The sequence below is a fragment of the Papilio xuthus genome, unplaced genomic scaffold, assembly GCF_000836235.2.
Source record: "Papilio xuthus unplaced genomic scaffold, Pxut_1.1 DF825017.1, whole genome shotgun sequence".
NCBI lineage: Eukaryota > Metazoa > Arthropoda > Insecta > Lepidoptera > Papilionidae > Papilio > Papilio xuthus.
In genome coordinates, this window is record NW_013533632.1 from 6,418,081 (window position 1) to 6,432,534 (window position 14,454).

Sequence of the window (14,454 nt, forward strand, 5' to 3'; positions counted from 1 at the left end):
AATAAATTAAATCCACATTTAGATATCTTTGTATAGAAATAAATAAAAAAAACAATCATCAATAATATTACAAATTAGCATTATGGTATGCGGTTATAACAATAAATTAGATATCCATCGCGTTATTTCCTTGTTTAGCTTTTTAACCTTTATAAAAGTAATACGCGATGAGTATATAGCGGCATGGTCACGGTAGCGTTACGCATTTGTTTATTAATTAACAGAATTAATTAAGTTTTATGGTGAAGATTTTTAATTGCGTATTATCGAACTTAAATAGCCACCGTTTTTACGGAATAATTTTGTGATAGGATTCATTGCAATTTATTGTTTCTTTTAGATTGCGCGCGGGAAAGAAACAATCAATAAAATTAACAAATATTGCTTGTATATTGACGCCAAATATTTTAAGTTTTTATTCTTGTTTGTAGTCCTCGTTTATTTGTTCAAATAACAATAAACTTTGATAAGATCATTTGTTAACTATTTTTTCTTTACTAAACAAACAAGTAGATTAAAAAGATGATCGCGCTCTAACGTATTTCATTAGTGGTAAACAAAAATTCAATTTATTTTATCACACGATTCACAATGGAAAATATTTTCTAGAAAATGCACTGGTATCGTGTTTAGTACTTTTATTAAACGATAAGGTCCGGTGTCTTCATTCCCTTTGTTATAGCAATCGCGAGAATTTATATTGCAAACACTTCGCTTTATTAAACGAACAAAAGAAAAAAGTTTTATGTGTCGTATATATTTTTTTTACAAGCTTATTCTTTTTAATAAATTCCTAAGTTGGCTAATTTAACGATTGTAATAATGTATTCCAAAAAGTTGTTTTTTTATACTTAATTCCGCAGATTATATTAAAACGTAAAATCGAAGTAATTTTTAATAAAGTACTTTATTCTGTTACGACAAAATAATTCTGATTAATTCCAACCCAAGTCTTTTATTTTTTTTTAACAATATGTCAACAATACCAATCGTTTTTCTTTTTTATTATATGCCCATGACCGCTGCTCATCGAAGGCCGCTCTTAAGTTGGATATATTATCTAGTCATAGTTGTCGAAGTACCTTCGTTGAGGGCTCCAGTAGACTGATCGTTGTGAAGATCAATGAGAGACACCTACTGGTATTTTTTTTTGTCACTGAGTAGTGACTGTTTGCCTTGAAGAGGCATTTACAGCTTCACCGGGCTTGAGGTGGCCGAGCGCAGATGGCGCTTAGCCTGGACCTCGTTTACCTATTGGTAATGAATACCATCAAAAGTTTTGAGTGCTGACATTATTAAAAAGAAATCTTGCTCGGTCACTGCCGAAGCCATCATGTGATACTTCTTACTAATCTTACTAATATTATAAATGCGAATGTTTAGATGGATGGATGGATAAACATCCAACGTGTGAAGGTATTTCCCGAACGGTTCAACAGATGTAGAACATAGTCTGGAAGAAGACTTAGGCTACTCATTAAATTTATTTTTAATTCCACGTAGACGGAGTCGCGGGCTACAGCTTGTATACGATAAGACCCAAATAAAATATTTTATTGATAAATATTTACTTTTCTTTTTGTTTATTCCGATGACCTTCAATCAGAGTACACGCTAAATATGTTTATTTGAAGATGTTACGTATTAGCTAAAATATTTTGAATGCCTAACACACATGCAAAAACTTGCTAACAGCACGAGGTGACTTTTTTGTTTACTTGTGTAATATTTGACCGAAAATATCTTATAGGTTGTACGAAATATAACATATACATAATCTGTATCATTTTGTCTAACGCAAAATTAATATTATAAATGCGAATATTTAGATGGATGGATGTATATTTGTTTAAAAGTATTTCCGGAACGTCTCAACGGATCTCGCTGAAATTTGGCATAGATGTAGAACATAGTCTGGAAGAACACATGGGCAACGTATTAAGTAATTTTTTCTAATACCGCGCGAATGGAGTCGTGGGCTATGGCTAGTAGTAAATAAAAGATTAAGTAATCAGGTACAATTTGAGACCATAGAATATGATGACATTTAATATTATACTAATTTAGTTTTTTTAATAACTTGTTTTATAAATAGTTTGTGCGTACTAATCTTTTCCTATTATGATTTAATTGGCTCTCCGTTTACATTTTCTTGGGTAAACAATTTTATTGCATCGCCTTAGTTTCATAATACTCCTGCACTTGATAGGCGGTCGCTCGAGGGAGAAAATCGATGTCTACTTGAAGAGGCAATTACGTGAATCTTCTTACAATATTCACTATTTTCTTATCATAAAATACAATAAAATAATAAGACAGCGCTCTAGAAATCTAACAAAATTGCATTGATATCGAATTTATATTAAAATAAAAAAAAAAATCTTACTAAGAATGCTATTAAATTTTATTAAATGATATTATGTAAGAATGACATGCGTTAGAAAAGTCACTTTAAGTCTAATGGTTAAGTTTACAGATTTTTGATCTACAGGATTGGAGAATTTACAGGTTGGAGGTTCGAATCCTGCCATTTGACTAGTGCCGTACACCATGTCTAAGCACAAGCCTAGAGCTTAGTTGTACTCGTACGAGAAATGTAAAGTGATCCAAAAATAATCTAATAATGTTTATATTAAAAAAACAATAAAAAAAATTTACTAAGTAAGTACATTGTATCACCGTCAAACTGGAGCCTTTCAAATTCCAATTATTGCTCATCACATTAAACCTTTATAAAATCACATTTTACTCATAAATTGCTTAAGTTCACGTTCAAAGTGTATCAGTTTTAGCTAAAAGTGTTTCATATGGAACCCAATTTGTTGCCTTTACATCGCGTTTGTACTTTAAAATTGAGCATAAATATGTCATGAATATATCAAAAATAGTCTCGCAAGCACGTAAAACCCTCTTAAAGTGTTTTCGCATAGTTTTCTTTTATATTCTTTTTTCTTAAAATTTAATTACAAATATTTACTACTAGCTGTCGCCCGCCAGGAATTTAAATAAAAACATAATTAGTAGCCTATGTGTTATTTCAGACTATGTTCTACATATATCCCAAATTTCAGTAAGAGCCATGAGCCATTCTGGAGATACCTTCAAACAAGCATCCATCCATCCAAACATTCGCATTTATAATATTAGTAAGATTATTACTCTAATCTCTCTACTCTTTCTTTCAAAGGTTGAGATTTCTTTTAGTCGTGTGTGTATTTATTTGTACCATAAACGTTCCGTAGCTTTAGTGCCGTCGCGTCACTTTTACGTCTCAAGTTTAATCTCCAGGAGTACGTGTGACGACAGACAAGTCTGGCGAAGTACTTTTCAATAGATTGCAGGAAATGTGTATTTTTTTATTTATTTGCTAACTACTAAGAAAGAAGAGAATCAAATCAAGACAGTCCTTTGTTATTCCTATTAAACTTTTTGTTGTCTTACGAAACTAGCTGTCTCTTGCGATTCTGTCTGCGTGGAATAAAAAAAAATAGTAGGTAAGTGTTCTTCCAGTAAGTCTTCTACATCTATGCATTTATAATATTAGTAAGATTTGTTACTAGGCCTGCCATTTGTTCGCGTATAAAAAGACAAATTATTTAATTGTTAGTAAGATATTATTATTATATAAAGGAATTAGAATGGGGATAGTATCGTATAGTCCGGTGTCGATACAGACGTCTTCCTTCTTCCGGGTACTTTTTCTAAAGGGATCGGAATCTTTTCACAATAAGTATTTTATAAAAATAGAATTTCGTTCTCTTGTTATGTGTATTAATATTATTTATATTAACATATTATATATATATGTATATATGTATATTATTTATATACCTGTTTTAGTATTTGAAATGGTGAAAAGTTAAGAATGGCTTATTACGCGATTCACTTCATGAATCGGATGTAAAGGTAGAGTCGAGGGCTCGCAATGGAGGCTAATTGAATCCCCTAGTGTACCGAGACGCAATAAAATGACTGAACTCTCATTAATTTAATTAAATGTATTTCCTCGTATAAAAAGTACTCATTAGAAATATATAATATAATATAGTGGTCAGTTAGAAATAAATTTATGTTATTATTAATACTATGAATAACTTTATCATTAAAATGGAGGTATGTTGAGAAGAGTAGGAAGATGATAACGATCTTTAATTAATTCTTATTTTAGTGAAGTTATAATAATGAAAACACAAATTAAATTAAATATTTTAGGACATCTTACTAATATTATAAATGCGAAAGGTATGTCCGGAACGGGTCAACTTGATGAAATTTGGCACAAATGTAGAACATGGTCTGGAAGAACACGACTACTTATTAAGTTTTTTTAAGCCCGCTCGGACGCGGGCGACAGCTACTATTTTTATAAAACATTTATACAATTTAAACATTGTTAGGTCGTCGTACGATTAGAAATCATAATGATAAAAATGTATAATCAAAAGGTAATAAGACAAAGTTATGATTTTGAATTTGATCAAGTATTAAACAGAACAGGAGATTGTAACGTCGCTACCACTGTACTGGCAAATGGATTTGTGACCGCAAATCCGGAGCGCTGATTGCATGAGCGGTTAAGTCCTATCGAACACTCCACTGACTTCTGGTATTCAGTTACGTGTGCACAGGAACTGTCACGATGATTGAGACAGTATAATTAACTATGTAATTAAAATGACAAATATAAAACTATCAATAATTATTTCGTAAAAATGTTCGTTTCGCCTACTCTTATGAAACTGCGGGAAAAATATGAACATAACGGCATGTCATTTTTCAAAGTTTTTCCCCCTTTGGGCTAACATCACCTTCTTGTCTGCCAGGTAGTGGGTAGTAATAAAATTTTGACAGATAAGGCTATCTAAACAGGTGTAAGTCAAACTAAGCTATGTCAGCTCACTAGCGCCCCCCTGGCAACGTCAAAAATTTCACAAGATCCTCTTTGTACTGTAGCTGTCATGTCATTTTTTTCTTTTATGACGGTGTCTAAGTAGGTTTTATATTAGTTTTGACAGAACCAACCGCGATAGCAGCGCCTCTCTAACCTATTCAGATATCCTTGTTTGACTAGTGATTAGATTTTTGTAATTTCACAATATGAGTAACCTTTCCGTTTTATTAACTTTGACCTTGCGTAAGACAAGACAAACAGATTTAGTAGGGTGATACTTCTTAGAATTCATAAAGAGTATGTATATTTTTATAACAAATTTAAAACCGCATACAAAATACTTGTGAATTTACAACATGTCTCAAAAGGTCAAGGTTGAACACGTTGACTTGATTAATAATATGCCAATTATTAAAAAAATGTAATAATATGAGAATTAAACAGAGATCAGAATGCGCATAAGTATAAGGCGCCAGTCTTAATTTATGTTAATGACCCTTATATCATGTTTAACTATAAACTGTTCTTAATACAAAACAACTTTTGTAAATATTTATTTTTTTATTATCAAGAAAATAGCGTATTCAGCTTTAATTTAATCACTTAATATATCTTTGTAAATAATTCGAAGCAGTTATTTCACATCGAATACAAAGATATCTTATTGTAGTCAAAACATTCTTATATAAATAATATGTGAAGCTTGTTCCAGAAAGTTATTCGTAAACAATAATTATAAATCAAATTTTACGCACAACTAACTAAATGACCAGACTTTACGCAGATATTTATGAGCTTGAATGGTTTGACCGATTTTGAAGTAATTCGTAGCTTGGAGTGACGTAAGGTACTTTCTAGATATGGTATATTATATCAATTACAAAAAAAAGAAATTTAAAAGCATTTGAACTAAAATTTCATGTCGAAGCAACGCAGAAAAAAGAAGTCTAGAAAATATCCGCATCAGCTACCGTCCGGGCAGAGTTCCGTGAAAATCGCTTCAATCGTTCCGGAGATTACCCGTGACAAACGCAGCTTTTCATACAAAAGTACAGACAGACAAAAAATTTTAAAAATTGTTTTTTCCTTATCAGTATACGAAATATGATTTTGTTATATAGATCGATTTTCGATACAGACACTTAATTTTTTTAATGTGTATATATGTAAAATATAACATGAAATTGAAAATTCAGCACACAGCACAGTCGTCCATCATTCCAATCGTGGAAACTCTTATCGTTGTTTACTTTTTATCGACATTCCAGCACCGGTTGCAAGTTGTATAATGTGGAATCTGCGCTTCGAATATTTCGTTAGAATGAAAATGTGAAGGAACTCTTTGAAATCCTCTCAAACGTCCCAACGTTGTTGGAAAAGGACGCTTTATTTACATGTATTCTACGAAAAGTGAATTCCTTAGTTGCATTCGTATTTGCTTCGATACTAAAGCATTCGATACTAAATATTAAACATTTACCGCTCGCTTTGAAGAAATTACTCGAGCGGAACAAAATGCGGACGTCAAAAAAATTGTTTCATGCTCAGCGAAACGTCTATTAAAACTTCTGCGTAGAACAGTCTTCACTGTTGAGGTACAAGCATTTGCCTGCGTCTGAATATAACAGCGTCTTTAAAGTTTAGTTCATGTCAAGTTTGCTTCACAAATGTTATATTAATTTAATATTAAACCAAAGTTATACGAAGATAATAGAATAGGTAAAATCTTAAAATGTAAGGTAAGCAATTGTTGTATATGTGATTTATAGATCCGTCTCGAGAATGATTTTATCTAGGTAAAAGAAAAGCCGGGATTGGAGCGTCTTTTGAGAGGTTCTTACTGTCATCCATCGGCTGTGCGCTTAACTGACTACTACTTATTGTTCAGCCAATATTTTCTATAAAGAGTGCTTTTATAAAATACTTTATACTCATTTTAATTTCAATTCCTGGAGATTCAAAGATTTCTGTCATTGCGCGATTTACCTATTATCAAGTTGAGACGTTAAATTTTAATGTTGGGATTTGACTTGTATTGACGTATTGTCATCACTTACATTCCCTTTGAAAAATACAGACAACATTGTGTGTCAATACATGTAGTCAAAACCTTAGGTAATATCGCGCGAGATTTTTAAAACTGTTCAATTTTGATGCAAAATCGTGATGAAAAATCTAACATGGTTGGCTCGCAGTAGATGAAGTCAAAGGAGGTAACATACTTCACCGGATATTGATTGATCTCACCATCCGCTAGCTCCATACGAGTTTCCGAGTCCCTATTAACCTTTGTGGATGCGAACTGACGAGCAAAAGAAGTGAACGGTAAGGATGTGCAATGAATAGAATGCAATTAAAAGGATCTCAGGTACGAGACTAGATTGAAACGTTATGGGTTTGCAATTTCCTAGGATTAATTTTAAGCATCGTTCGCAGTAACATCTTGTTTATTACGATGAAATGTAATAGAAGATTTTGGCTATTTCCATTGGAATATATATTCTAGAGATATTAAATTGTTCTACTAAAATGTTGAAATTATTATGAAATATCTCTCCTGAAAATGGAACGACGGAAAATTTGTAACACATTGCTGAATAAAATTCTTTATATAGATTTTGTAAAATTTAATTCATAGTGCGATAGGATTTTCGAAAATTTAAATACTTTCAATTATTAAATTAATAGAATTTCGCTTAGCGATTAAAGCAGCGCGACGGTATTGGATTTAGCCTAGTTATTTTTTTGCATTATAATTACAACGCGAATGTTTTTTTCATCTTTTTTTAATTGCGAATCATCATTTGAAGTAAATGTTCTTTGGTCTATAATATAATGGTCCAATGACCAGCCTTTTCATATGATTTTTAGATATAAAACATTAAATTTTGTTATCCATTACTAAGCCAATGTTTATCTTGTTTATTGAAAACTAGCCTAATAATGAATGATATGAAGATAAAAAGCCCTCGTAACACAGTGTTCAGTGAAAATGTTTAATTAAAAACAACTGTTACTATTTTTGGAATCATCTTATTTCAATTTTAATAAAGAACTCACGGAAATAATTATGAAATTCTACGTTGTTTAAGTGAAAACAGACGCAAACAGTATTCCAGAGCAGCCCGTGCCCGCGGGCTTGATACATTTTACACTATTTACAGATTTCAGAGCTGCAGAACGCTCGAACTCCATTAACGATTTTATTCCTAACAGAAATGAAACGAAGATTAAATAAATATTAGTGCTCAAAGTATTTTTTATCATGTACCTTCGAAGAGAGATTTATACTTGTAGGTGGCTTTTTTTATGCAACTCCCGAATAAATTGGATCAATTTTAATGAAAGGACTATAACAAAAAGCGAAATGAAAACTGTAGTAATTCTTTTTTAATGAATCAAAAAGCCCTTCTCATATATAAAATCTCTATATACAGACTACCCGTTTGCTGTGATTCTGCGCGGGGGTGGTTAAAAGTTTAAAACAAACTTTCACCCCTCAGTTAACTCCTACATAGGCTGAATTTAAAAAAGTCTGAAACACGTAGTTAATTAGTTGTTTCGAAAAGTGTGATTAGTTTTTATTTCAATGAAAAAGGGAACATGGAACAAATATGTCAGAATTGCCTTCTGTCGGTTCGCTTTATTTTAACACTAGCAGTGGCCCGCGACTCCGTCTCTGCGAAATTAAAAGTAAATTAAATGAGTAGCCTATTTATTCTTCCAGACTAAATTATAACTGTATCTGATTTCATCAAAATCCATTGAGCCGTTTCGGAGATACCTTCAAACGACATTCATCCATACTTCCATCCATCCATCCATTTAAACATTAGCATATATAATATTAGTAAGATGTTACACTATATAAAAGTCTGTAAAAGTTGAACGGAAAAATATTTCTAACATAATATTTGTTAACGGTATATTGTATGTGTAAGTTCGCTCAGCAAAAGTGCATTAACTCGGGGTGTCAAAGGCAGACTACGGAGGTTTTACTTTATTAAAAGGTTGCAAAATGTACGGAGTAACACTCCGTACATTTTGAGGCGACTCCTTTGACTTGGGTTTTCTTTGCTTCAAGATAGGTCTTCATGCGGTCAAGCGATGTAAAAGCAATTAATGAACAATTTAACTACATAAATCAATATTAAATATCACAGTTTTCTTCATAAAAAAGATGGAACAATAGCAATTGTCACTGTATCGTGTCGATCATTAAATCGTTAAATATTAGTGTAGTACTCCACTGCTGTGACTCTTGTAGTAATACATATTGCAGTCTCTCTTTTTGTTATAGATAATGAAAGAGATGACAATATATTAACACAAGTTTCACGACAATGTACAGTACCACCCATACAACTTCTTAAGATCGTCAATAATTAAAAGAAATTACGTAATTACATTCAAACAAAGTGCCTGACAAGATGTTGTCAACAAAATAAAAAACGTAGTTAGAGTCGACCGCGCGATTTCACTGCAGAAACATGTATATAAAACATTTTTTTTTAAAGAATAAAATGGGATAACTACATGTTTTTACAGACGTTTTGGCAATCGATGCAACTTACAATAATACATATGGAAGAAAATCTCAGTAAGGTGCAAAATAATTCATCTATGCTTACCTTTTTGTGTTAGGAATGTGAGATTGGTTAATTTATTTTCTGCGGCGGATTGGAAGCGTCTCACTACAGACGAATGCAATCACATTTGTGGGTATATAAAAACTGGACGATGAAACTGACCCCGACTTACTAGTGTTAGTGTGTTCCTATCTAAAAGTAATAAGCAATATTCTTTATTGAAAAAAAACAGTCTATAAATAAAATGTGATATCATTATCTTACTTAAGGTTATTCTAATGTGACTGTTTTTAATAAACAGTGTAACTGACCTGCTACATTATAAATTGAGGTCGTGAAAAATTTCATGCATAAGTGTACTGATGTCATTGCCGACTTTACATTAAAGATATGCATCGGCAATTATTTTTTAATGAATATTGACTGAATTACAAATACAAGTTTTTTTTTAAATAGCTCTCAACAGCGCCTTAATCATTTTTATTTTCCTTCGTGGAAAGTTACTTACTAACTGTTCTTACAAAAAACGTTTGATAAAAAAAAGGAACGCATAACCTCATTTTCCGAGGGCGAGTCGCAAGCTCAATTTAAATAAAATATATTTCACGTTGTATTTAACAATAATTAGTGCTGCCTAATATTATATTCAAGCTTTTGTACTGTATTTATAGTGTAGGTTTACAAGTGGAAGGGCAAATAGGCTAGAAACTGGACTTTATAACGAATATGTTGCAGTGCGTCGTTGACATAGATGTATGTTCGTGAAATAGGTCACACGGGATAGTGACACGTCGATACAGCAACTACCAAGCTGTGGAACTACGCTCGCAGTACGATGAAAAGTTTACTCGCTGTATTTAATTTAAATTACTCTTTTTAATATTCACATTAAATATGTGTCAAGTCGACGTAAGGGAAAATATTATGAATATAAACAGGCTATAGCTGTTGTACTCAACTGATTGGAAAAGTTAAATAAAACTGGACTCAACAATCGTATTAAACTCCTCAAACATAGAAAATAATTATTTAATTTCTAGCTTACATGGTGTTCAAAATAAATGAATCACTCTCCAAACGATAGATTAGGGTTAGCAATTTCTATTGAGATTATTAGAAAGGTTAAATTTTGAACGGAATTAAATAGCTACCTTAGATAAACAAATAAGGTTCGAGTCATAATAACATTATTAAAAAAATAAAAGATGATTTACAATAGTTGTAATGTGAAAACAATACAGTATGTGGGTAAAAATAACATTTACCTCAGACTACCTGGAATAGAAGCTTAAGTTAAATTGCAGTTTAGTTTCGTGGACGAAGACCTAATCAGTAATTCTTACGTAATTTAAAACTTGTAAACTAAGAAATAAAATACCAAGAAATACGTAGAAGAATGTTACGTTACGCTGAATGTGAACTTAAGAATTCTTTAAGTAAGTTTTTCGTCGAAATTCGAATTTAAAACGCATGTTGTGGTGAGCAGGTCACGTGGCCAGACAAACTGATGGCAAGTAGGCTAAGACGGTGATAGAATGGATAAAAAAAAGGTAAAAGATCAATGTATAGACCAATATACGTGGCAATCAATATTCAAGGGTTGATGATATGAGACAAGACCGAACTTGCATAAGATTGGCAAGGAAACGTAATAAAAGGTTACAAATAGAACAGGTCTATATTCACCAGTGCAAATTCATAAGGAAATTTCCTCGTAATGAACAACGTCCAATACATTTGAAATTGACTCTGAATATTTTGTCCGTGAGTTGGTATTCATTTGTCGAGCTGTTCATATTCATAAGGCTGGTGTTCACGATTGCTAATCATTGTTTACACATCGTGCATTGTTGCAGTGTTGCAATTGTCCTTTCCGATAGCATTGCTATTGAATGAACAATTGTCAGTTAAGGACCACTACACACGGACTGATTCGAGCAATCAGTAATCAGAACAGTCCAATGTTCGTTATATTAACTGCAGTTTTTAGTTTCAATAAAAAATCAACCAACCGTAGGTTTATTTGAATTTTTTTGATTAAATATTTGTGAACCCATGTTAAATATGTTTATTATTTGCCACTGATTTTTTCGGTACATTAAGTACATTGATATCGAATAGATTATACTAGAAAGATATGAATTACGATTTCGCAATAGTCAAACGATTATTTGATAAACAAGAGATAACAAAAATATTTTATTTAAAAGTATAGCCACGACTTTAATGCTGAAGAATCAGTACAAAAATATTGCCATCTCTTTTTCAGAAGTGAAATAGAAACGTGAAAATATGGTGTTTCAAACTGAAAATTCGCTATTATTTCATATAGTAATTTATTCGAATTGTTTTCGTTCGATATAAATCTCGCAGTTGCAACAACTTCGTGGCGCATACTTTATTTTTTACAGCATTCGCTTTGCAAACAAACACATATAAATTGATTACATTTATAATTCGCTTTCAGGAACATACACAAAGTATCAATTGTAAAGTGGAAAGATGGTACGCGCTAGTTACGTACATTATGATTAAGTTATTTTAAATGTTCAAATATATAGTATTTAAAATAAATAGATAAAAAAGGTAAAACAAAGTTTACGAGTGTGTGAGTGCGCTTACAGATGTGTGCGGGCTACATTTATATTTTCGTGTGCCTTAAAGATAAGCTGAAATCTTTTTACATAATATTGTTAACATTAAAAAATTATTTTTTCAATTATAGCATATAACTATATTTTTACTCCTATCACAATAAAAGCAAGCAACTACATTTCCGTCTCTGTTGTTCTTTAAATATCCTTATTCGTTTTTGTGATTTCCAAAAACCAAAATATTCGTGACAGATACTTGGATCAATTATTAAAAGTCAATTAACTTAGGTAGAATTTGGTAAATTTTACATCATTGCGATTGCAATTGAAAATAAATGAACTAAGTGTGAAAATTTACTATAATCCAATATCCGCTTCCGCTCTAACAAGGGACGTACGCAAAATGAACTCACCCTCGACCCCGCAGACCCGGCCTCGGACACGCCACAACCGTGGGAGGGGGGCGGGCGTAAGGGGGATAAAATCCCACCCTTAGCAACGCATAGACACGTTTAAAATAAACGAGTGGATGCGTTCACGAGTGTCATTAAACACGATGCGATCACATCGCAATTAATAAATTTAACACTCTTCCAAGCTCGTATGTAGACTTTAAAACAAAAATAATTCCAAGCTTCTGTCCCCGTAACCCTGGGGAGGACTACTCTAAAAATCAGTAAAATTTTAGGCTAAAGAAGTTACGATATATCTTATCTTACTAATATTATAAATGTGAATGTTTAGATGGATGGATGTTTGTTTAAAGATATCTCTAGAACGGCTGCATGTGTCTTGCTAAGATTTTGCATAGATCAATATGAAGTTTTTTTTAATTCCGCATGGACAAAGTCGCGGGTGACAGCTAGTAACTAATATAAAGTTATTTCAAAATTACCAGAAAACATCTAATCATATAAACGTAAAAACCTTTACATGAAAACACATTTTGTCTTAATACGGACGGACTGTATTTTTCAAACGTATTTTATACAAAATAAAATAGAACGTTAAGCCGATGTCCAACTTCCCGTTTCCTATTTCACTTAAGCACTGGAAGTTGTTTAAATAACATACTTCTAACTCCAATTCTAATAAATCCTCTGCACAACATTTTTCAACTTTTCATTAAATTCTCTATATTGAACCTTTTATTTATATAAAGTTGTACGTTTAATAATGTTAAACATTAAATAATTATATAAGCTATTTCTATTATTTCAAACAATTTGTTTTAATTTTTATTACTCGACTGCAAAGCAGTGCCGTTTTTCTTTTAATTTATAGTTGATAAATAACTGTTTCATTAATTACGGAATCATCTCTCAGGCAACTGGCAATACGAATTTATTGCAACCGTTACATGCAAACCGGTTCATATATGATATTTTTTCGTGAAAAAGAAATAATTTTCTTACTTCTTTCAATTAATGATAAATCAAAGATTATTGATAATAAAAACTTAACTAGTAGTGACCCATTCTTCAAAAGACTATAATTTGTAAAAGAATTCTTAGATTAGATTTTCCAATAAAATAGCTTTATCCAATACTTCTCCACTTTAACTGTATTAAATTCACGTACATAAGATAGCGCAATTTGCTTAAAAGGGTACACAGTATTCACTTTACGTACTTATATAATTATAAAAAATAATAAATTGTATCTTACATGATATGGTGGATTGACGATCGTCATTATATCATCCTCTGTGTAGGGGTAGGAACTCTCAGCATCGAATTCGAGCCGCTCCATAGTTCGATAGCTGATCGTGTCAACCTCCATACTCTCCACATCTCTTGATTGATATGATCTGTCATCAAAATGAAAACATAAATTGCAAACACGATAGTAACAATTAGATACTTCAATGAAAATAATTATTCGTAAGAAATAATAATTTAACCATGTCATAAATCAATGTTTGTATGTTTGAAATAACTGGGTATAATATTTTGGTTTGTGTCCTGAATAGATTATATCTGATATTATATCAGTTTTTCAAAAAACTTAAAGGCTGTTTTGACTCAGTTCAACCGGATTCAAATCTATAGCATAATAGCAATGCAATTTTTAATTTATCCAATTAACGAGTTTCATGTGGATTGGATGTTATTAGATGGGTAGGTAATTGCAAATCAAACGTTCAGAGTGGTGTAATAATGAACGCTCAAGTGAAACGTTCTATTCGACGGGTAATTGTGCGATGAGGATCCCTTGCTATTGCCTACAAAGGGTTAATTATTATCACTGTATGTATTGATTAATTAGCTGCCGCCCGCGACTTAGTTCGCTCGGAACTAAAAAAACATCATTAGTAGCCTGTGTTTTTCCAGAATATATTCTATATGTATTCCAAATTTTGTCGAGTTCCAGCAGTTAT

The 14,454-nt window shown here is 31.8% G+C and overlaps 1 protein-coding gene across 1 annotated transcript in view; it reads right to left on the minus strand.

The window, feature by feature from the left end:
* Snmp2 (sensory neuron membrane protein 2) overlaps positions 1 to 14,454 on the minus strand; it is a 46,596-nt gene that overhangs the window by 30,053 nt on the left and 2,089 nt on the right. The window contains exon 3 of the mRNA XM_013323691.1: positions 13,743 to 13,884. Coding sequence (XP_013179145.1) covers positions 13,743 to 13,884 — 142 coding nt within the window. The remainder of the gene's footprint in view (positions 1 to 13,742; positions 13,885 to 14,454) is intronic.